At 35.2% G+C, this 23,207-nt stretch overlaps 1 protein-coding gene across 4 annotated transcripts in view; it reads right to left on the reverse strand.

The window, feature by feature from the left end:
• The window catches only part of Cul1 (cullin 1), a 371,162-nt gene that overhangs the window by 59,504 nt on the left and 288,451 nt on the right, over window positions 1-23,207 (reverse strand). For all 4 annotated transcript variants that reach the window (XM_090405682.1, XM_090405683.1, XM_090405681.1 and 1 more), the window contains 2 exons: window positions 18,213-18,289; window positions 8,751-8,882 (listed from right to left, as the gene is read on the reverse strand). In XM_090405682.1, the coding sequence (XP_090261808.1) occupies window positions 8,751-8,882; window positions 18,213-18,289 (209 nt within the window). The remainder of the gene's footprint in view (window positions 1-8,750; window positions 8,883-18,212; window positions 18,290-23,207) is intronic.

Genomic DNA, 23,207 nt, shown 5'->3' on the forward strand with positions numbered 1-23,207 from the left:
TAAAGACATGCTGATTGCTAGCAGTCAGCATCTGTTGATTTTGTGTTTGAGATGTATATTTCACAATATCTTGTGCAACATGGCCCCTCCCCCCTACATGCCCAATCAAAAAATCTAGTGGCTAATTATCTCAAACTACATCTGCTACAGTCTATACAACAAAATGTGCAACCTATTACCATGCATTACAATGATATGCATCACAAAATACTTAGCTGTTCAACTAAAAAGTGAAATTCAGATAGTCATAGTTACTCTCGCTGTCCTCAAAAATAAGTTAAAATAACTATTTTAACTTATGAATAGCTTAATAAAATGCAAGTCTAATAAAATTTATGAACAACATATGCTTTACTGTTCTGCTTCAAGACCTGAAACATGTCAGACAGGCCTTGCCTGGTAAAACTTGTGTATTTCTGCTGTATCATTCACAGAAACATGCTTTAAAACACAAGTGCTGTTTCTCATGACTTCAATGTAAATTGAACTGGCTTTTAATTCCTCAACTAAAGGTATCCCTTGCTTAACATGGGATTTGATTAATGTGGAAAAATTAATTGCGACAATCCTTTATATATGAGGCAAGAGTTTTAATTAATGTGCCTTTAAATTTACCAAAATTCCACCAAATACGACATTATTGCTACAACCCACGAACATGGGCAACATTGAAACTTTCAACGCCTATTTTCTTAAAAAGACACTCTCAAAGGCAATAGAAACAACAGGAAGAAATGAGATTGGGCTCCAAGAATTTTGGAAAAATTTTAACATTAAACATGCAATTGAAAACATTCATGATTCGTGGGAGCAAGTGTCTTCTAGCTGCATGAGAGCCGTTTGGAAAAACCTTTTGCATAATATGCTAATGACTTAGGTGGTTTTCAAAATCCTGTGAACAACGTAGTTGAAGAAATTGTTGCAACTGGCGGAGACCTTGGTTTTGATGGTGTTGATGCAGAAGATGTTAAAGAATTATTGGATTCAAATTCAAAAGATTTCAATGACAACCTTCTTGAAATTGAACAACATGCATATGAAGACAATGAACAAATGGAATGTGAAGATGAGGTTCCAAAGGAGATAACAATCAAAGAATTGTGTTAATCAGGGGATACCTGTATAGGGAAAGCCATTAAGTTACAAATGGTTATTTAAAAAAAAAAAAAAAATTCAATACCTACCTCAGAAAAACATTTCTCAATATAATCTCCAACATTTATACACCTGTCCATTGCTTTATCAGTCCTGCAAAACCAGTAGCATAGAATTATTTTGATTATTGTATCAGCCAACTTCACACCTCACTTTCAATCCCCTGATCAGCAAAATGTTTTATTTGGCTTCCACTCATGAAAGGCTATTAGCACACCTATTGTACCATCTGAACCATGGGTAGGCTAAGGATTTTTTTTCCCATTTTTTTTTTTTTTTTTTTTTTTTTAATCAATCACAAACACACAATCATGACTCGAGTTACGTCGCCGTTTGAAGATACGTCCATAATCCCATGAGGGAATAAATAACATTTTTGACTATACTTTCGAACAAGACAAGTGAGTGTAAAGTAAAAAGATTTCTACTTAGCAACAATGCATCATGCGCAGTGGCAAAACAGCGCATTCAACTGCAACCTTCCTCGACAATCGGCATGTGTCTTTAACTGTTCCTCTGTTGATTGTGCTTGAGAAATAGGTTATTTCTGTATTTACTGTTAAACATTTCACAATATTTTGTACAACATGGCCCTACATGCCCAATCAAAAAACCTAGTGAAGAATCACACAAAACGAGGAGAGCAATTGATCTCGAAATGAAGTTGCAAGTTATAAAGCAACATGAAGCTGGTAAAAACCTGTCAATGTGATCTCACAAAACTTCGGATGGTCTCATTCTACAGTGATGACCATTTTGAAAAATAAGGATAAAATTGCAGAGCCTGTGAAAGAATCTGCTTCCATTAAATTGACTATTAAATAATTTAAGGAATTCACAACGTATACTGGAATATTAATTAAAAGAAACTTTAATAAATACTTATATTTCGACAATGTCACATTACCATCTTCAATGGAAACTTACAAATATGACACGATAACTAAGTACTTAAGGAATTGACAGCATACACTAGAAATATAAATTAAATCAACTTTAATATATACTTTCCGATATTTCGGCAAAATCATGTTGCCATCTTCATGGGAACTTAGGATAAAGACACGTGCACACGCAAGTACTACATAACAGCAAATAAGAAACGAAGCGAGGAAGCTACCGTTTTCCTAAAGTCCTGATGGTGCCCCCTGGTGGGCTATATTAGGTGTTCTTGGCCTTTGGGCTGAAGTTCTTCTGATATGTTTCCCAAATTTAGAGCAGTCTCATGCATCCAAATTTGTTGATGTTTGGCATGTTCCTAAGGGCTGAGGCTGATTCCATGAATAGTCTTTCATATTTGAACTTGCTGTGGCGTATTACTGTGGCTTTCTTCCACCTTATTCTGTGGAGAGTATCCAGAGCATGGTCTGCAAGCCCACAGTGGCTATACTGGCGAAATCTGATGTAGTCCTTGTGTTCTGAGATTCTGATATTTGCTGTCCTGCTGTTTGGCCAAAGTAGGACAATTTAGAGCTGCAAGGGACCTGGTATACACCAGGTAGGTCTTTAGTGGAGTTGATAAGGGATGCCAATTTTCTATATGGTCTGTAACAAGAGGTTAAGCCTGAAGCACTCAATGCTCTGTCACGTGGTCACAACTTCACCATTGCTCCTAGGAAATTACCGGCCGAGGAATTAATGATCCAGATTGAACGTGGGATTCGCCACCTTCCAAACCAGATCGCCAATGATATTAGATTGCATGTGTTCTCACAAAAGCAAAACCACCAAAACCAACATATCCATTAGTGAATACAAGTCTCTACAGGAATTGAAGAAAAACAAAGAAATAGTTATCACCAAAGCGGATAAGGAGAATGGCACTGTGGTACTCAATCATAATGACTACACAGGTAAGCTTAAGGCTTTACTATTAGATCGAGCTACTTACCTCCCTATTGAATACAATCCCACCAACTCACAAATTAGAAAACTCCATAGGCTCTTTAAGAAGGTCACTTCTTGGTCTGTGGAGATTATTAACAGACTAAAACCATATAACTCTAGACCCCCCACCCTGTATATATATAGGCTCCCAAAAAACAAAGAAAATGTGCCATTACGTCCCATAGTGGATGGAATTGATTCTCCCCCTTACAAACTAGCTAAATATTTAGCTAAAGCACTCTCACACTATACTGGCAACACACCATCATACATAAAAACTCAGCCCACTTCAAAGCCAGTATAGAAAACCTTACACTCCAACATAATGACAATGGTTAGTTTTGACATCTCCTGCTTATTCACAAATGTCCACCTCAGAGAAACCTTAGAGCTAATCCAAGCAAAATTTCCTTTCGATATCTCAGCCCTATTTCAGTTCACAATGAACTCAGGCTATTTCGTCTGGCAGGCAAAAATGCTACAAACAGATAGAGGTGGACAGCCATGGGTTCACCACTTTCCCCACCCTTGGCCAACTTCTTTATGGAGACTTTTGAAGAGGAAGCCTTAAACTCTGCCAATCAAAAACCTACCATATGGCTTCACTACGTTGATGACGTGTTCGCTATTTGGCCACGTGGCCTGGATACACTCCTCTCCTTTTAACACACCTAAACAATCAACACCCTAGAAAAAGAGAAAAACAACAGCCTCCCCTTCCTAGACACACTTGCCAGCCTGATGAAACCTTGGTTTTCTCAGTTTGCAGAAAACCCACCCATACAGGCAGATACATTCACCCCCCCCCCCCCAACAACAACAATATGGAGTTATTAAGACACTATTCAACAGGGCTAAACTAATCTGTTCAAATGACCAAACCCTCACTACTGAACTAAATCACATCCTTAACACTTTTTCAGCCAGTGGCTACCCCCTCCCCTCACAAAAAAGATTACTCTAAACTCATCACCATTCTCTACATCTGAGGCACCTCGGAAAAAATCAACAAAATCCTAAATAAACATGACTTGACCTCTTGTTACAGACCATATAGAAAATTGGCATCCCTTATCCACTCCACTAAAGAACAACCACTTCCCCTAGACCTACCTGGTGTATACCAGATCCCTTGCAGCTGTAAATTGTCCTACTTTGGCCAAACAAGCAGGACAGCAAATATCAATCTCAGAACACAAGGACTACATCTGATTTCACCAGTACAGAGACTCTGGACTTGCAGACCATGCTCTGGATACTCGCCACAGAATAAGGTGGAAGAAAGCAAAGTAATACGCCACAGCAAGTTCAAATATGAAAGACTATTCATGGAATCAGCCTCTGCTCTTAGGAACATGCCAAACATCAACAAATTTGGATGCATGAGATTGCCCTAAATTTGGGAAACATATCAGAACTTCAGCCCAAAGGCCAAGAACACCTAATATAGCCCACCAGGGGGCACCATCAGGACTTTAGGAAAACGGTAGCTTCCTCGCTTCGTTTCTCATTTGCTGTTATGTAGTACTTGCGTGTGCATGTGTCTTTATCTTAAGTTCCCATGAAGATGGCAATGTGATTTTGCCGAAATATCGGAAAGTATATATTAAAGTTCATTTAATTTATATTTCTAGTGCACGCTGTCAATTCCTTAAATATGACACATGCATGGAGGCACTACAAAAAGAAAATAAGGCAGAAGAGAGAAACTACTGTTGTTCCTAGAGTCCTAATGGTGCCTCCCTAGAGTGGGCTATATTGGGTTGTCTTGGCTGATGTTCTCGTGATGCAAGCTTCCCAAATTTGGGGCAGTCTTATGCACCCAAATTTGTTTAGGTTTGGAAAGTTTTTTTTAGAGCTGAGGCCGATTCTATGAATAATCTTTCATACTTAAACTTGCTGCAGTGTATTACTTTGGCTTTCTTCCAACGTATTGTGTGGCAGGTATCCAGAGTGACTGTACTGGTGAAACCGGATGTAGTCTTTATGTTCCGAAATCCTGACATTTGCTGTCCTGCCTGTTTGGTCAAAGTAGGACAGTTTACAGCTGCAAGGGACCTGGTATACCCAAGGAAGGTCTAGGGGAAGTGGTTGGTCTTTGGTGGAGCAGATAAGGGATGCCAATTTTTTATATGGTTTGTAAAAAGAAGTTAGGTCATTTTTTTAAGATTTTGGTTATTTTTTCCAAGGTGTCCAGATATAAGGAATGGTGATGGATTTAGTGTAATCTTTGTTATGACGGGGAGGGGGGGGGGATGTGGTTATCTGGTTTTAATATTTTTTGGGGGTTGTAGGCATTGGCTAAGAAAGTATTAAGGATGTGGTTTAGTTCCGGTGTTAGGACATTGTCATCTGAACAGATTAATTTTGCCCTGTTATATAGTGTTTTAATAACCCCATATTGTTGGGAGAGGGGATGTGGGATTGCTGGTGAATGTATATGCCTGTATGGATGGTTTTCTATAAAACAGAGAAAACCAAGGATCCATCAGGCTGGCGCATGATTAGAGTGTCTAGGAAAGGGTGGCTGATGTTTTCCTCTTTTTCCAAGGTCAACAGGATTCCAGGGTGTTGGTTGTTTAAGTGTGTTAAGAAGGAGTGGAGTGTATCTGAGTCATGTGGCCAAATACATCATCCACATGATGTATTTGGCCACAAATACATCATGTGGATGAATACATCATCCACATGATGTATTTGTCATGTGGTGAATGAGTCATGTGGTGAATACATCATCCACATAGCAAAGCCAAACAGTGGGTTTTTGTGGGGCAGAGTTTAAGGCTTTCTCTTCAAAAGTCTCCATAAATAAGTTGGCCAAGGGTGGGAAGAGTGGTGAACCCATGGTTGTTCCCTCTGTTTATAGAATTTTCCTTGCCAAACAAAATAGCTCGAAACAAAACAGCCCTATTTCAGTTCATTGTGAACTGAAATAGGGCTGAGATATTGGGAGGAAATTTGGTTTGGATGAGCTCTAAGGTTTTCTTGAGTGGGACATTTGTGAATAGGGAGGAGACGTCAAAACTGACCATTATGTCAGTATGTTGGAGTGAGAGGTTTTCTTCTATACTGGCTTTGAAGTGGGCTGAGTATTTATGTGAATGATGGTGTGTTGCCAGTATAGTGTGCGAGCAGGATTTCCTCCCGATATCTCAGCCCTATTTCAGTTCACAATGAACTCAGGCATTCCCCCCCCGTAACAATATGTAACAGAAGAGATGTACCTAAAAGTCAGAACCATTTGGTTGTTCATTTTGTGCTGAAGACTCAGTTCTCTGAGCACCTACCATGAGAATAACCTACTACACTTGCTATGCTGTCAATTGTTATCTGCTTGTCATCTTGGATCATCTGTTTCATCATCTCATGTCATTATCGTGAACTGGTAAGCATACCTGAGAAAATTTCTGGACACAGCTATGAACTGCTAAATGGGACAAACACTTCACTATAAACAGGATATATGTCTTCATGTTTGTGCTTTTGTAGAAAGTCCTTTTGCCCACAAAAAACACAGCTCGATAGTTGTACACTCCTTAAGTAGTTGCCATTTCAGATTGCTGAAAACACCTAACATGTGCATCTATTCCATGTAATGTCATTGTAGACTGTGATGCTACCTGGCAATGCATACTGAAAACCATTCACTTCCAATTCATTTGTTTTGCTTTTCTTACTGATACGTGACAGTAGCAATGTTACAGAGCTCCACCGTGACACAAATTATCATCAGAAACTTCTAGAAAATCAAGGACTTATCAAGGACTGTACATCACCCACACCAGGTCATACCTTTTCTTTAACTGAATGCACTAGATGCACTGCTCTCTTCAACAGGCAAACAATTTAATTCACTCACCGCTCAAAGAGAGAGAAATCAACTCACTCTTAATTGCAAACAAAGTTTCATGGGTGCCCCTAGTCCTCTCCCATATAATGAAAAATTTTCTCAACTAATATCCTATAACAGCCTTTCAGAAGTTTATAGACCTTTATCATTACTTACCCCTCGTCCTCCTGCTTAACAGGATAGACTGCAGATATTGGCAGTCTGTCAAATCAGGAATTCTGGATATGTCACTATTACATGCATGTTGTGCATGATAAGCCCAGTGGTGAACACTTTTGTCCATACAATACTTAATTTGCATAATCTAATTAGAATTTGCCAGCTTAGCTGGCTAGTGCGTATCCACTCTCCAATAGGCCAGGGATTTGAATCCTGCTGTGGGCATGGATGTTTGTAATTTGTTTTAGGTGAGAGATGAATTTCATCTTCTGGTGAGAGACCAATGCTCTGCTTGAGTCCTCAAGTGGTTGAAAAAAATTCCGCATTTTATCTCTAGAGTGGAGTTTTCATGACTATAAAAAATAAATAGAAAATGCAAAAATATATAAATTAATAAAAAAAGCACATCCCCTGAGAGTACATATCAGGAATTTGGTTATGATTAAAAAAAAAAAAAAAGGAAATAATCCTTAGCCTATTTACAAAAACCTTTTAGGTGAGGAAGTAAAAATACTGACTTCACAGTAACATTCGTAATAAAAAAAAACTTAAAGCAATTAGCATGAGACAACAGTAAAGCTGCACAAGCACATCTTAAATAAGAGAAAAGAAAGTAAAAACAATGGTGCATGACTGCAGCAATTAGCTAAATTAAAAATGAAGCTTATGTTTTCTAAACAGGTTCTTTATTCTTAACCTAGTATAAAGACTCAAGGTTCATTAGAGCTGTTCTAAAGAAAATATTTGAGAAGGGAATGGAAGGTAAATTATTCGACTCCCACCCATGAAAGAATAGTAAAAAAAACTATAGTATATTAGTATAGGAGGGCTAAGGAATTTTTTTCTTCTATTTTTAGTAATTGTGCTTTTTCATATATATTTACATAATCTGGAAAACCTGCTCTAAAAACCAAACATGTAATTTCTTTTAAGACACTTCAGGTCTCCAATAAATGGAACAGTGCTCATTCGGTGATGAAATTCATATATCCAGTCTCTAATCACAAACATCAATGCTGGGATTTGAACCTGCAGCTTATTGGTTGGAGAGCACATATATTAACCATCAAGCCAACCAAGGACAGCAAATGTAATGTTAAGAATAAAGAAACAAGCTTAGAATATAACAAAAAACGTTTGGATTTTGAGGATACTTCTCTATACTCATCATGTATATGTGTTTATTTAATATCCATTCCACAAAGGAGAGGTCACAAAACCTATAAGAAAATGATTAGGGAGAAAGAAGGAATATGGTAATGTGCTTCTTGAAAAGGTTGGAAAATTTTATTCCCTTACAGCTGGGGAAAAAATGGTATGGGGGATTACTCCAAAGACCTTTAGGTCTTTGGATGTTGACTAATGGCTGCTTATGTTCTTACATGTTTAGAGGAAGGATGAATAATGGTAACAATCAGTTGCAATCAGACAGGGTAGAAATAAAGAACCAAAGAAGTTAGTTGGTCAGCTGATTTAGAAGAGAAGTAAATGCAACAAATGAAGCCACCAAAGAGGCAAGGAAACTTTGATTCAGAACAGACCATGTAGATGGGATTCAAGGTTTAGTAACCTTTAGCAATGGAAGGTCAGAGCAGACAAAATCAATCATTAACTCATTGATAATCCACATCTGTTCCTAAATAGTAAAGTATTTTAGAAGTATTTCCTAATTTCACCAAAAGAAAAAATGTATGCTTACCTGTAGAGTATATCTATTCTTAAAGCAATTTGTAACAAGTTCACCTTTAGACATATTATACAGCCAATGCAACTTTCTGCCACTATGTTGACTACTATAAAATGTTGTAAACCTTTGTACACTGCGTTCCAGCTAAACAAGAAAATGTGTATAATTTTAAAATTTAACCTATATATTAAACAAAACAATTTTTAACTGTTTTCTGTACACTTATAGATTAGAATAAAAAAGTATATTCAAGCAGAATGTAAGGTAAACAAATTGCATTCAGATATGTAATAGATAAGTGGAGGAATTTTCTTAATATGACTAAGTTGCTTCAGTTGGTAATTATATATAACTCATTACCATCAGGAATGCTTGTATAAAATTTACATTCTATTACTGTAAAAAGATTTTGCAATATATGAATCATAAAAGTGATAACCTCAGTAGCAAATAATCTTGGGCTATGAATGAAGGATAATTACTTTAGGTTCGGTAATAAGCAATAAGACTTAAAATTTATAAATAAAACACTACCTGTAACCACAGCAACTCTGATACAGTTCCACACCATAGGATTTTAATACTTTCTAGGGAATGAAACATCAAACCACAAAAGACAACCCAAACAAATAGACAACGACAAGTTCAGAAAGTACATAGAAGAGACTGAATGGGCTATTAAGAACCATTACATAAATGACTATATTAACTTTATTAATAAATTCAATGCATGCAAAAAAAAAAAAATCAGAAATTCCTGTGAAACAAAAGAGAATGACTCTCACCTCAAACTACAGAACTACTGAAAAAGAGAAAAGAACTGAACTGTTTCCTCTTTATTGATTTTAAAAAAGCATTTGATACCATAGAACATAATGCAGTCATCAGTGCATTACTGGAAATAAATGTGGACCCTACTTACATCCACATGATAAAATAAATTAACAAAAACCAGACCACACAAATAACCCTATTTGATCAACGTATAAATATAGATATAAAGAGAGGGGTCTGCCAAGGTGATGTGATCTCTTCAAATCTATTTACCATCACTTTAGAATACATTCTGAAAAAAATAGACCTAAACGGAGGAATAAGCATAGATGGTGAAAAACTACATGTCCTTATTTTTGCCAATTATCTAGTACTGATATCCAAAAGACCTAGAAGAAATGGGTAAAAAAATATACACAAACAGCAGTAAGACAGGCTTAGAAATGAATCTAGAAAAAACAAAATGGATCAAAAACATCTACACAAGTGACAGTCACATATGTATTAATAAAACCCTAGAGAACAAGTCGACTCCTACAATTACTTAGGACAAACGATAAAATGAATAACGAATTATCTGAAGAACTAGCAAAAAGAACTAGATATCACTGCGAAGGCAAAACTATTTAATAGTGACATTCTTCCATCACTCACATATGGATCAGAAACATGGAACATGACAAGAAAAGAAGAAGAGACTCTCGGAATAACTCAGCGTGGAATAGAACGTAGAATTTGTAACATCAGCAAAATGGAACATGTTAGAAATACGGAACTAAGAAAGAGATAAGACATAAAAGATGTGGTAACTGCAGTAAATCAAAGCAAGATGAGATTGGGCAGGTCACATAGCCAGACTCAGGGATAACAGATGGACATATAGAATACTCAACTGGCAACCAAGAATAAAGAGAAAACCAGGAAGATCCACTAGTAAAATCTATAGGTATAACATAGAAGAGAGGCTCAAGATTGAGATCGCTGGAGGAATCTTTGTAACCTGCACTTATGGAGAAATCCTGAGTGAAAAACAGGTCAATCAAGGTAGTCAAGGGGATGAAAATGTGATCATTTCAGAACCGATATCTTTTCTGCTTATATTTCTGAAGCTTAAGTCCTATTGTTGGTAAAAAAACAAAACATTTATCTTGCTATAATTCTGATTTTTGTAAGCCAGACAGCTTCAATCACTACAATGTCAAATTAATATTACTCATTTACTGCCTGAACATGTGAGATATTCCCAGTGTGTATTTCTTGTATATCAACAGATCACTAACAGCAAGCAGGCTCTTGACAGATATTCATTTAATGTCTCCTTGAAATGTTCTAAATTTAGTTTCATGACAAAGACACAACTCAGTCAACATTCAAGAATCCATTTTATTATGGAAAAAGTTAACAGTCTAGTCTTTCTAGATACCTTAACATATCTTTTAAATATTGCTTTCCTCTGTTTCGTTAGGAATCACTGCTGACTCTCAAGCTGAACAACCAGACAAGAGAATTGATAACTGACATTCCCTACAGTGCTTATGTCAATGTTATCCAATCCAACTACTGTATTTGAGTCAAACCCTGTTATAACTTGGATACCGCCAACTCATCTATTATATTGATCAGTCCCTTCAGCATCCAGAGACCTAATGGGTCTGCCTGAAATACACATTGACTTAACTCAGTGATTTCTTGGGCATCTGACACTTTCTTACCATCCACATTCAATAAGGTTATTCTTTCATTGTCACTATCCTTTTACTTGCTACACAATGATAAAATTTCTCGGTTTCCTTTGGCCTGTTCAGATAACTTCTTTTCATAATCTGATTTTGCCTTTCTTACCAGAGTTGTCATTCTCCTAGCCTATTCTTTATAGTACTGCAACTTTTCATATTATTCATCCATTTACTCCATGCAGAAAATATTGCTTCCATCAGGCAATCTATCTCACACCAAAAAGCCTGAACCACTTTTTGTATTACTCATACTGCCATTACTACCAGATTTCTACTTTGGTTCGATTTAATTCTACAAATCATGAGCAAATTCTACTTAACCTTCTTTGACAGCCTAAATATATTAATTATCAGAAGTACTGTGTAGGTAACATTTGTCTGCTTTCTTTTAGCACATTCCATCCAGTTTTGCTTATATTTCTTGATTTTCATTATTGATGGGTTGGTTACTAATTCATTTCTTCTGATAATGGGATATTATGTTGCATTTATTATTAATTTTGTGTGTATGTGTGTGTGTGGATATTATTATTATAATAATCGCATGGGCACCTCCATGCAGTCCTAAGACTCATCATGGGAGAACCAAACTATCAACACAATATCTATCATACCTCTCCTCGAAACCATTAACAGACAAAGCACTCACAACTGACTCGGGCAACCCATGCCATTCATTTACCGTTCTCCAAGTGAAAATTCTAGTCCTCATGCCCTTGCTAACCACACTCTTACCCAACTTCCAAGGATGAAGTCTTGTTCTGCCCCCTCCCCCAAATAGCCAAGTGCTGAAACATTTCCTCTGCATTAATCCTATAAAATCCTTTTAATAACGTAAATGTTTTTATCATATCCCCCCCCCATTCCACCTATTGACCAACTTACTTTTGCAATCCAAAACCCTCAATCTATCCTCATAGAGCATTCCACAGACCACTCATCATCTTGACTCTCCTCTGGATCCTATCCACCACTTACTCATTCCCAAGAAACCCAGGTGACCAAGACCTGGGCACAATAATTCAGATGTGGTTGTATCAAGGCTTTATAAGCTACTTCAGCAATGTGCCCTCTAAACTTCAGCTCTATCTACTACTACTACCCCAAAATCCCTTTCTTCATTAATTTCCTGGAGTACAATTCCCTCAATGCGATACACATCTTGTAATCTTTGTATCCCAAAATACATAACTTTACACTTTTTCATATTAAATTGACATCCATTATGTTTTGCCTATACTCTCAGCCTATTTAAATCATCCTGCAAGTTCTCTACATCACTTTGATTAACTATTACCCTACCCAACTTTGCATCACATCAAACAACTCAAAACAAATTAAACAGCAGTGGTCCAAGCACAGAGACATGCAGCACACCACTAGTCACCTGCCTTCTACAATGATTCTGCTCCTCCATATACTACTTTTTGGTATCTGTCTATCAACCACCCTTTCTTTTATCCATATCTGCAGTTTCATATCCATCCTATTTGTTGCAGATCCTGTCAAATGCCTTCACAAAATCCAGCAGTATCGTAGTGTTACCATTCCCTTTATCCAACTCAGCTGTCACTATTATAAGAAGTTAGATTACTAAGGCATGACTGGCCCTTCATAAAGCCATGTTGCTCCTCAGAGTATCATATTATCCACTCATTCCTGAATTCTCTTTTTGACTTAACTATTTTTGAATTCTCCTTTTAGTACTAAACTCTTCTAGTACTTTTACCACCACTCGAGATATTAATTGGTCTTTAATTGCTAACACAGACTTAGAGCTTCCTTTATGCAAAAGAATTATTTTGCTCTCTTTCCATCTCTTAGGACAGAGATGAGACTTAAATTAAACAGTTCAGTCAAAGGCATTGCCAGTTCCCCCCCTGCACATTCTAATAAAACACAAGACAATGCCCCATCCAATCCCACAGCTGTATTTGCATTCAGATTATGCAATATACTAAGTACCTCCAATTCTTCAACCTCCGTTCTCACATCAATCCCTGTAACCTCTGTCACAACATCATCATCACTCGAATGATATACTCTTGCAAAATGATCACTCAGTAGCTCAACAATTTCGTCTACCTCCATTACCTCTCTATCATCTGCACTCATTAAAGTTATCTTTACATAGTCATTCTGCCTCATACTTGTCACATAATGAAAAAAAAAAAAAAAAAAAACTGTTACAATTTCCTTATTTCCTTTCGCCTAATCTTCTCAAAATCTGATTTTACCTTCCTTATCATGCTGGTCACTTTTCTCCTTACATAGCCTCCACAACATTTTGTTTGTGGCTCATGCTTAATGATAACATTCATTCATCTAACCCATGTCCATACGACTAGCCTAGTGGCTTTGCACTTCGCAACCATATGCCTGAGGAAGGAATGTCCTAGGTTCGATTCCTGTCAACGATGCGAGGAGCTTAAGGATCTTCCTCAGCCATAACCAAGTTAGCCGGTCTTGGGTGTGGACAGCAGGGTTTTTTCCTCGTCAGTTTATCTGGGTTTTTTTCATCCTGCAAGCAGGCAAACTGGTCCCGTGAACACACACGGATTAGTCAGGAATACTGACCGAGCTATAGGCCTGATTCGTCAGCTATGCCGGTTCCTGAGTCCCGATAAAAATTTGTGGGGACTGAGATGGTGCCGTACATCCCTGTAAAGAAGGACTCATGGCCATTGTATCATCATACGATAATTAATTTAATCTGACACATACCCAATTTACTCTGCTAACCTTGGGTATACAGTGTGATATTGCTTCCTCCAGGTACCCATTGGCCATCTCACATGCACTGTGAACACTGCACTTCCCTTGCATATCTTTATGCCATGGTACCACTTCAAGCTGCCTTCTAAATACTATAATCAGCCATGTAGTTCCACATGTGCCCCCGTTTTCACGTACACGTTTTCAGTGGCTACACCATATAATTCAGAGGGTGTGGCAAGAAGGCATAATTCAAGATGAGTGGAGTAGATCTGTCGTTCCTGTCAGGTATCTTCTCCTTCCAGGAGAAGAATTACCATGTCCTATTCTGCACCTCTGTGCTATATTCCTCATATGAAAGATAGGTCCAGTCTTCTATATTTTTCATCCACTTCAGTCTTTGTCTTCCTCTCCTCTTTTCTTCAATAGTTCCGTCGAGAAGTTTTCTTTGTAGGCAGTTATGTCTAAGAATATGTCCAAAATAGCCGACTTTTCTCTTTTTAATTTCTTTTATCAGGCTTCTATTTTCACCTACCATCTCTAGATCCTCTTTGTTTTTATCTGTCAAAAGATCTGTCATAGTGCTCTTTATAATAAAAGAGTACTATGAGCCAAATAAGGCTTTTCATGATCATATTTTCATTTTAAGGCAAACGGTTGCAAAATCATGAGAATATAACAAAGATCCACAAGTTTTAAGATATCAAAAAGACATGACAGTGAAAAGGTGCTCAAAATGTTATAATTATACGTGTAAATGGGACAATACTGGACAATACATAGTCTACATTAAGTTGCAGTTAACTGTACTGGAAGGTGTATGCCATCTCCATTGTTATTCATTACATTATGAAGGAAAGTGACATTAAACTTGATATCACAATTGGAGATGTTAATCCCAGCTCTTACTTCAGATTTTCATGTTTAAAGATGTGAAATGTTAAATCCAGTATACAAGTCAAATGAACAACTGCTCAACTAAAATTGATAATAATTTAGTATGAAAATTAGCAATGAAAAGACATGGACTGAGAAGACAGGCACAAATGGGAAAAAATAATCCTAAATGAACCTATAAAACAAGTAAAATTTTTCAGTTACTTAGACATTATTTTAGTTGATATCAATATGGAAGCAAATAACAATTAGCAAAGCTATTATGGTGTGGAAAACTAAGTGAACAAATTTATAAAATAAAGGAAATCAGTAAAAACTAAAATAGCCTACAAGACAGTGTTCAAACCAATTTTTTACAGATCTGAGAGTTAACACTTGATCAAAAACTAGAGACCACAGAGTTCTGACAAAAATTAGGAGAATGAACAGATGGTAATAACGGCAGAGCATATTAAAAACTATGATATCATAGAAGCAACTTTACATTGCTTACTCAGAAATGTGCGAGTAGAAATAATCTGAGGTGGTGGTATGGTAAATTAAACAAGATGGAAGAGGAGAGGTTAGCAAAAACAGGTGTTTCATGGCAGGAAAATACCCACCACAATCTAGATGGATTGATGAAGTGCAAAGTGCCATATATTTAAGATATGATCTGACAATATTGGAATCCTGACAAATAAACTAATTTGGAGAGAAAATTGTCAATACAAAGTTAGCAACAATAAAGTAAACTTGATTATGAAATGTCATCATTGTATAGGAGAAAGCCCAAGTACTACTGTGTAAAATGTCACATTCACTTTGAATAACTATAGCATTTTTAACAGCTTCCCTCTTGACATCTTGTATGCCTATCCCACAGCCTTATTCCCATGATTTCTCAATTTCTTAAAGTGAAAATCTGATCCTGACCACACAATTTTTCTTAGTCTCTTCAAATATGTTCTGCATAAATTCTTATTCAGAATACTTAATTCCTCTGTAAATCCAATATTCAATTTTACTCCAATCATCTAGAATTCAAACCTACTCACTAGATCTTCTGAATTATAGGTTGTACCTCTAATTTTTGGGCAGTCTAGAATATCATCTATTTCTTCGATCGCTTTTACATCTTTCGACATCTGAAGTATTAATATATTCCTAATTGTGTTTCTGTTGAATATTTTCTATTACTATCCTATTACTGATTATCTCATTTAATAATTCTTTCCAATAATTAATTCAGGCAGTGATTCAGCTAGGAAGGCATGTGAAACTGTTTGCCAAGACAGAAAAATTAGAGGCAGTCCTGGAAAAGACAAATGTTGCTAGAAGAAAATATATAGAAGACTTCCATACTCATATATATTAATTTTAGACAAATCTGGATGATCCATAGCATCCTATTCCTGACTTTTTTTTTTTTTTTTAAATTTTTTTTTTATGTTGGGCCCATATACGATAGGTTGGCTGGTCAACCTATAGTAGGTTAGTACCGTATATGGGTGGTGGGTTGGGAAAGGAGAAACCTGTTTACATTTGATTTAAAAGCCTGTATGTTGTATTCCTTAGGAAATACCTCAGGGGTAAACCGTTCCACAGTACTGCAGTGGCAGGGATGAAGGAGGAAAAGAAACTTGTTCTGTGGGTTTCGAGATGTACTATGAAAGGATGTTAGGTAGCAGCTGTGCGTGTTCTAATGGGCTTAGTACAGATTGGGGGAATTATTGATGCTGTTTCAGATGAACATTTCCCATGGAAATATTTATAGAATATACAAATTGCAGACATCAAGCGTCTATGTGAAAGTGAGGGGAGCAAGTTGGTGAGAGATGGGTCATTTATCAGTCTAATTGCTCTCCTCTGTATTGAGTCAAGCATTTTGAGGAAGCTTTCAGGAGTCCCACTCCAAATGTGAGAGCAGTATTCGATAGCTGGGCAGATTTGTGATTTGTATAATGTTAACAGCTGTTTAGAGGTGAAGTAGTCTTGAGCGAAAGAGAAAACCTAGTTTTTTGGAAACAGAGGATGCAATGGTTGTGATGTGTTTATGCCAGGAGGCTCGATGTCAGGGTAATTCCGAGAAGAGAAATCTCATCTTGTCTGGGAATTTGAGTGTTATCAAAAACAATGCTAGGGGAAAATGGTTCTTTTTTGTGGGGAAAAAGACAGAACTGGGTTTTACTAGTGTTGAAGTTGATGAGGTTATCTGAGCCCTATTGGAGGTCTGAATTAAGGGCAGTGGTAGTTGATGTTCTGTGGGTTGAAGTGAGTTGTGTAGAGTAGGGTTTGTCAAATGAAAGGGAGGAGTGTAATGTGCTGTCATCTGCAAAACTGTGAATTGGGTTAGAGGCAAACTGAAGTAGGTTATTGACATATAGAAGGAAGAGGGTCGGCAAGAGAACTGAACCTTGTGGGACCCCAGCATTAGTTGGATGGCGAGAGGATAGGGAGCAGTCTACCATTACACAGTGTGCGTCCAGACAGGTAGTTGGCAATCCATCTGCAGAAGTCTTGAAACAGTTCACTTAGTAAGCCTTTGTGCCAGACTCGATCAAAGGTTTTAGAGATATCAAGTGCAAACGTTATGTTAATCGTTAATCCCACTGTTTTCAGAAAAGCTAATTCTAGCTTTGAAATCAGTGGGATTACTCTGCCTCACCATCCTTTTTATCTGCAGTATTTACTTTATCTCAGCTATTACATACAAACATAATATTACTTATGTTTCTATGTAATACAAAAACTTTTATCACTTCATTGTCAGCATCATTTAATGTACTGCAATTATCACGAGCTTTTATCCAAATTCTTGAGAATCCCCTCCCTCCCGTTTTCTGCCCATACCAAAAAACTATAAACCAATCCTATAAAATTACAGTAATCCTAATACATTACTTTCATTCTACACTAATTCTCCTTTTGGCTATGCAGAACAGTTTCTAACACAAAAAAGATTACAGGGTGCAAGATACTTGCTCCATTTTATTTTCATTACACAGTGATTTATATAATACAAATGCATATACATTAAAAATATAATAATCAAAACCTTAAATTTATAGGTACTACCGAAAAGTATATTAAAGAAATTATGTTATAGTGAAATATATTTTATGAATTACAGTGATATCACTAAGATTTTTAAATAATATACTGTAACAAGGTTTTACCGAAGAAAAGAAGTGACATTCAGAACCTTTATTATTTACATATCACCAATATTAAGCACAATTTGGATAACAACACAATAGGGAGCAGAATACAAAAAAAAATAATGATAATCACAATTTTTTTAAGCATAAGATATGGATATCCATATCCTATGAATATGGAAAAGTATACTGAAAACAAAATGCATACATACTTCTTGAGGAAGTCCAAATGTAAAGGACTGCTGGAATGGCCATGATCCGGAACTTAACACTTGAATACTAAAATCCACTAGAAAAATACATTAAAATAAATTTATTCTAATTAAATAATTCTAATTAAATGAGCTTTTTCTAGAAACTATTCTTTATATCATATTCAAATTACACGTAGCTCTGAAAATTTATCAATCTAACACTCAAATATAAAACAGTACTGGGATGCAAGATCTTATTCATTACTAGATCAGCAGTAATGAGAGCAGCAAAATATAGTGAGCTTTGCATTACATAGAGCAGAGCCAACTTGTTTCTGACTCAGATCTGTAAATGCATAAATTCTGTTGACGGTTTCTGCAATTACCAATTCTTGGTCTTGAATTAGCTATGAATAAAAGTAAAACAAACCATTTATCTTGTGTAAACGGTTAAAATGATTGTGTTAAAACCTTCGTTCTATTATATGTTAACAAAATACATATACAGAATAAGTAAAAATGATTTCAATTTAAAACATCTTAACCATGCGAGGATCTTTTTTGTTCATTATATTTAATGAAGAAAAACTGTTAGATTTTCTTTGTTTAGAAGTGCATTTTGTTTAAGTTGATCTAACCATTCAAAACAATTATGCTATCAATATGATGTTAACCTCACAAAATATTAATTACTCTGACCATTAGTCAAGTCCTACAATGGTAACATTTAGTGCATGATATAGCAGTAGCCATGCTAAAACTTTTTTTTTATATATACAATTAATTTTCAAATATGAAAAATGCTTTTCTGCTTTGAGAATTGTTAAAATCCAGCAATATAAACAGCTTAATAAATTACCTAGTTTGTTTTTATGGTGTGAGTTAATACTGTAAAATAACTGATCTCTAATTACATGTTAGCATATTTATTATGCAAAAATTGTGCAAGTTTTTCAAAATTAAATTATTTGTTCCTACATAAACTCTCCTGAATCTATTTTATTACCAAATCTAACCACAAAAGTATTGGTCAATCATTACTCTAAGTTATTAAATGGTATCATTCTGATGATAGTGGTATCACTTAGAATTTCAGTTAAAGTGAACTGCCTTGTGGGCCAAGTAGATACCTTACTTATTCAATGCTATGGGTTTAAATCCCACTGTGGCATGGATGTTTGTGAAAGTCTTTTGTTAGTCAATTTTTGCTGCCTAATGTGTGACCAACTCAAATAGGATTTTTAGATTATCTAACCCTTATCTTATCGACAGTAATATGTACACTTACAACCTTGGGTAAGACAGAACAGTACTGTTGGATAACCAGAAGTGTTTGTAATTTTTAGGATGAAATTAAAAATCTCAGAAAAATAAGTACCATCACCCATTAATCTTTTTTTCAGTGAAAAAAACTTTGGAAAAATTGCTCGGCAATCTCAACTATGGGGATATGAATTAAGGAGAAAACTTGGCAAATAAGGAAAAATGAATTTGTAAGATTATTTATGAATAACTAACTTAATTAGCACCTGAAAGAGCTCTGGATCCAAAAAGCTTAATGAGTGTCTGAGATTCTGTCTATAAATGAGTTGACCATTATGCTTCCAAATGGTCATCATGCATATCAAGGATTTAGGCCTAGCATGGCCTGTTCTGGCTTAGAAGTATCATTGAATCTTTTAAGAGGACGTCCTGGTTTTCTTTTTCCTAATCGCTTGTACTTTAAGGCTTGTTTTGGTAATCTTTCTATTTTCATTCTTTGAACGTGTTCCATCCATTTATGTTTATATTTTTTAATTTTTTTCTATTACTGATTCTTGGTTTAATTCCTTCATAATTTATTCGTTTCTTTTGTGATCAAATAGAGTACACTTTGCAGTTTTTTCTCATAAACTTCATTTCTGCTGTTACTAATCTTTGTCTTTTTGTTTTATTGTCCAGATTTCACTTCCATACAATAAGACTGGTGGGGCTAATGTATTGTATACTTTTAGTCTGGTTTGTTTTTGAACTAGGTTTGGTTTAAATATAGTTAATTACACCTCTTATTTTTATGTATTTTGCACTTTTTAGGTTTATATCTTTTTCATATGTGATCACACATCCTAGGTAGTTAAATGAATTCACCTGTTCTAAGATCTTGTTATCTATTACTATTTTAATTTGCATTGGATCTTGTCCTTTAAAGGCCATAGTTTTTGATTTTTCTGTTGATATTATCATACCATAATCTTTGGCTATCTTATTTAGATCTAAAATAGCTTTCTGTAAGTTATCTTCAATTGTGTAATTATTATTTGGTTGTCGGCAAAAAGGAGAGTGTATAAGTTCACAGTAGGAGAAAGTTTAATACCTTGATGGAAATTTTTATTCCATTTTATTATTATTTCATTTAGATAAATATTAAAAAGTTGCTGAAAGGGGACATCCCTGTCAGACCCCTTGGTTTACTCTCGTATATGATAGCTCATGATTTAATCTTATTTGCATTTGATTATTTTCATATATACTTATGATAGCTTTTAGGATATTATTTGGTATTTGTCTTTCTTTTAAGGTGTTAAATAAAATGCTTCTTTTAACTTTGTCAAATGCTTTTTCAAAGTCAATAAATGTAATATGTGTTTCTAAATTGTATTCTCTTCTTTTCTCTATTATTAATTTTAGGCAAAAGGCCAGGTCTATACATGATCGTCCTTTTCTAAATCCATTCTGTATTTCTAAAATAAAGTTTACAGAATATTTCATTAGTTTGCTATTTAAAATTCTGCTATATATTTTGTAACAGGAATTTAGTATACTTATGCCTCTATAGTTTTTAGGGTCATCTCTACCTTCTTTAAAGATAGGAATCACAACTGCTTTTTTCCATTCTATTGGGGGGTTACCAGTTGAATAGATTTTATTTAAAAATAATAGGATTCTTTCTTTGAATCTTGTTCCTGCATATTTATATAGTTCTGAGCCTAGCTTATCTTCTCCAGGTGATTTTCCCATTTCTTGTTTCTTTCAGGCTGATTTCTAATTCTTCAGTTATTTCCTTTTCATTAAATGTTTGCCAGTTGTCTTTTTTACAATATTTACCTGTCCACAATTCTGTTTAGAAATTGTCCTACTTTCAATTCGGTGTTTAATTTTATGTTTTCTTTAGTATCTGTATTTAAGTGTTTCAAAATCTTATATACATTGGGTCTTATTTTATATAAATCATGTTCTAAATTAGAAACAAATTTGTTCCATGATTCCCTATGTCTTTTTCTGACTTCTCTTTTAGCTATGGCTCTTATTCTTTTACATTCTAATCTTTTACTGCTTAACCATTTATGATAGGCTTCTTTTTTCATTTTGATTATTTCTTTGATTGTATCATCCCATATCTTCAGTTTTTTCCTTTTATTGAATTTTTTGGTCTTTCCTAATCTTTCATTTGCTGTTGCATTTAGTATCATTTTAATATTAAGCCATTCTATTTCTATTTCTTCATTTTGTTTTATTTCATCTAGGTATTGGTTAATTCTTTGTTCATATAGCCATTGTATATTTGTGTCATTTAATAGTCTAGTTTTATAAACAAATGTTTTAAATTTTCTTTCTGTTCTTGTTACTTGTAGCCATTTAGGTGGTAATCTTAATTTTAACGAGGAAGAGGTCACTACTTATTTCATATCCTCAGTGAACTCTAACATCTAACGAAAACTTTGATGTCTTTTCATTTAAGATAAAATAACCTAATATTGATTCCAACCTCTTGCTGCCAAGTATATTTATGTATGTCTTTATGTTTATAGAAAGAATTCATTATTTTTAGGTTATTATAAACTACAAAGTCAATCAATTTTTTACCATTCCTGTTTAGAGTATGTTCTCCATATATTCCTATATTATTATTGATTTCCATGTTTCCAATTCTTGCATTTAAGTCTCCTGCTAAAATTACATAATCATTTTTATTTATTTTATTATATATATATTTTGTAGCTGATTATAAAATTCAATATTATCCTGTTCTCTTCCTTCTTCTGGAGCATAAACCAATTATTGTTAAATAACCTCTATTTAATTTTATTCTAGCTTCTATTATTCGTTCATTCCATAATTTATAATGTTTTAACTGTTTTGAAAGGGAGTTATGAATTCAAATCATGACTCCCGCTTGTGCTCTTTGGTCTCTCTCAACTCCACTGTATATCACACACTTCCAATTGGTAGGAGGGAATATTCAGTTTTGATTTAGGAGGTAACAATGTGCAAGAACTTTGACTCTAAGGAGCATATGTGAAATTATAATGACATGTTGAAAGTTTTTTTAGTCCCCCCCCCCCCACTTGGTTATAAATTAAATCAGTGGCTCCCAGTGATGAGACCTCAATAAAGGTTGAAACCAGTCTGGGTAGTGACCCTTCCTATGATGCACAGGATTATATAAACTCATAAGGATGTGTGTTTTGCATTATAAGATGATAAGATAATTAATGTGATGTTACTGGTCTCCTTATACAAGTAGTCTAGTAGTGAAGCTACATGATGTGCAAACTTTGTTTGCTTATACTTGGATAAAGGATTAAACAAGAATATACTTTCTTGGCATAGCAACTGCATGGCAGAAGAATCAACACTGCATGAAATTAATCAAGGGGATGCCTAAAGGAAGTTATAACTGAGTGCATCCCCAGAGTGAGAAGCATTAATCATAAGGGAATTAAAATGGATGAGAAACACTAATGCAAGGAATGAATAAAAAGAGGATACTATAGTATATCATGAGAAGAGTGATAACTAGACTCTGGAATGCTATAAAGAGTGGGCTAGGATAATGATTGCCATGGTGAGGAAACTAAAATCATCATGAAAAGTAGGTTAGCCAAATAGATCAAACAGCAAGTGATTTTTTTTTTATCACCAAAGAAAAAGAAGAATAAGCCTGAAAGAATAACCTTAGTGTAGAATGAAAACAGATGGAAGAACAGTGTCATATGCAAGAAATGGCTGGGTTGTTAAACAATCCCTTTAGTA

The sequence above is a fragment of the Typopeltis vanoorti genome, chromosome 15 (assembly GCF_054136105.1).
Source record: "Typopeltis vanoorti isolate ZY-2024b chromosome 15, IOZ_Tvanoo_1.0, whole genome shotgun sequence".
Taxonomy (NCBI): Eukaryota; Metazoa; Arthropoda; class Arachnida; order Uropygi; family Thelyphonidae; genus Typopeltis; species Typopeltis vanoorti.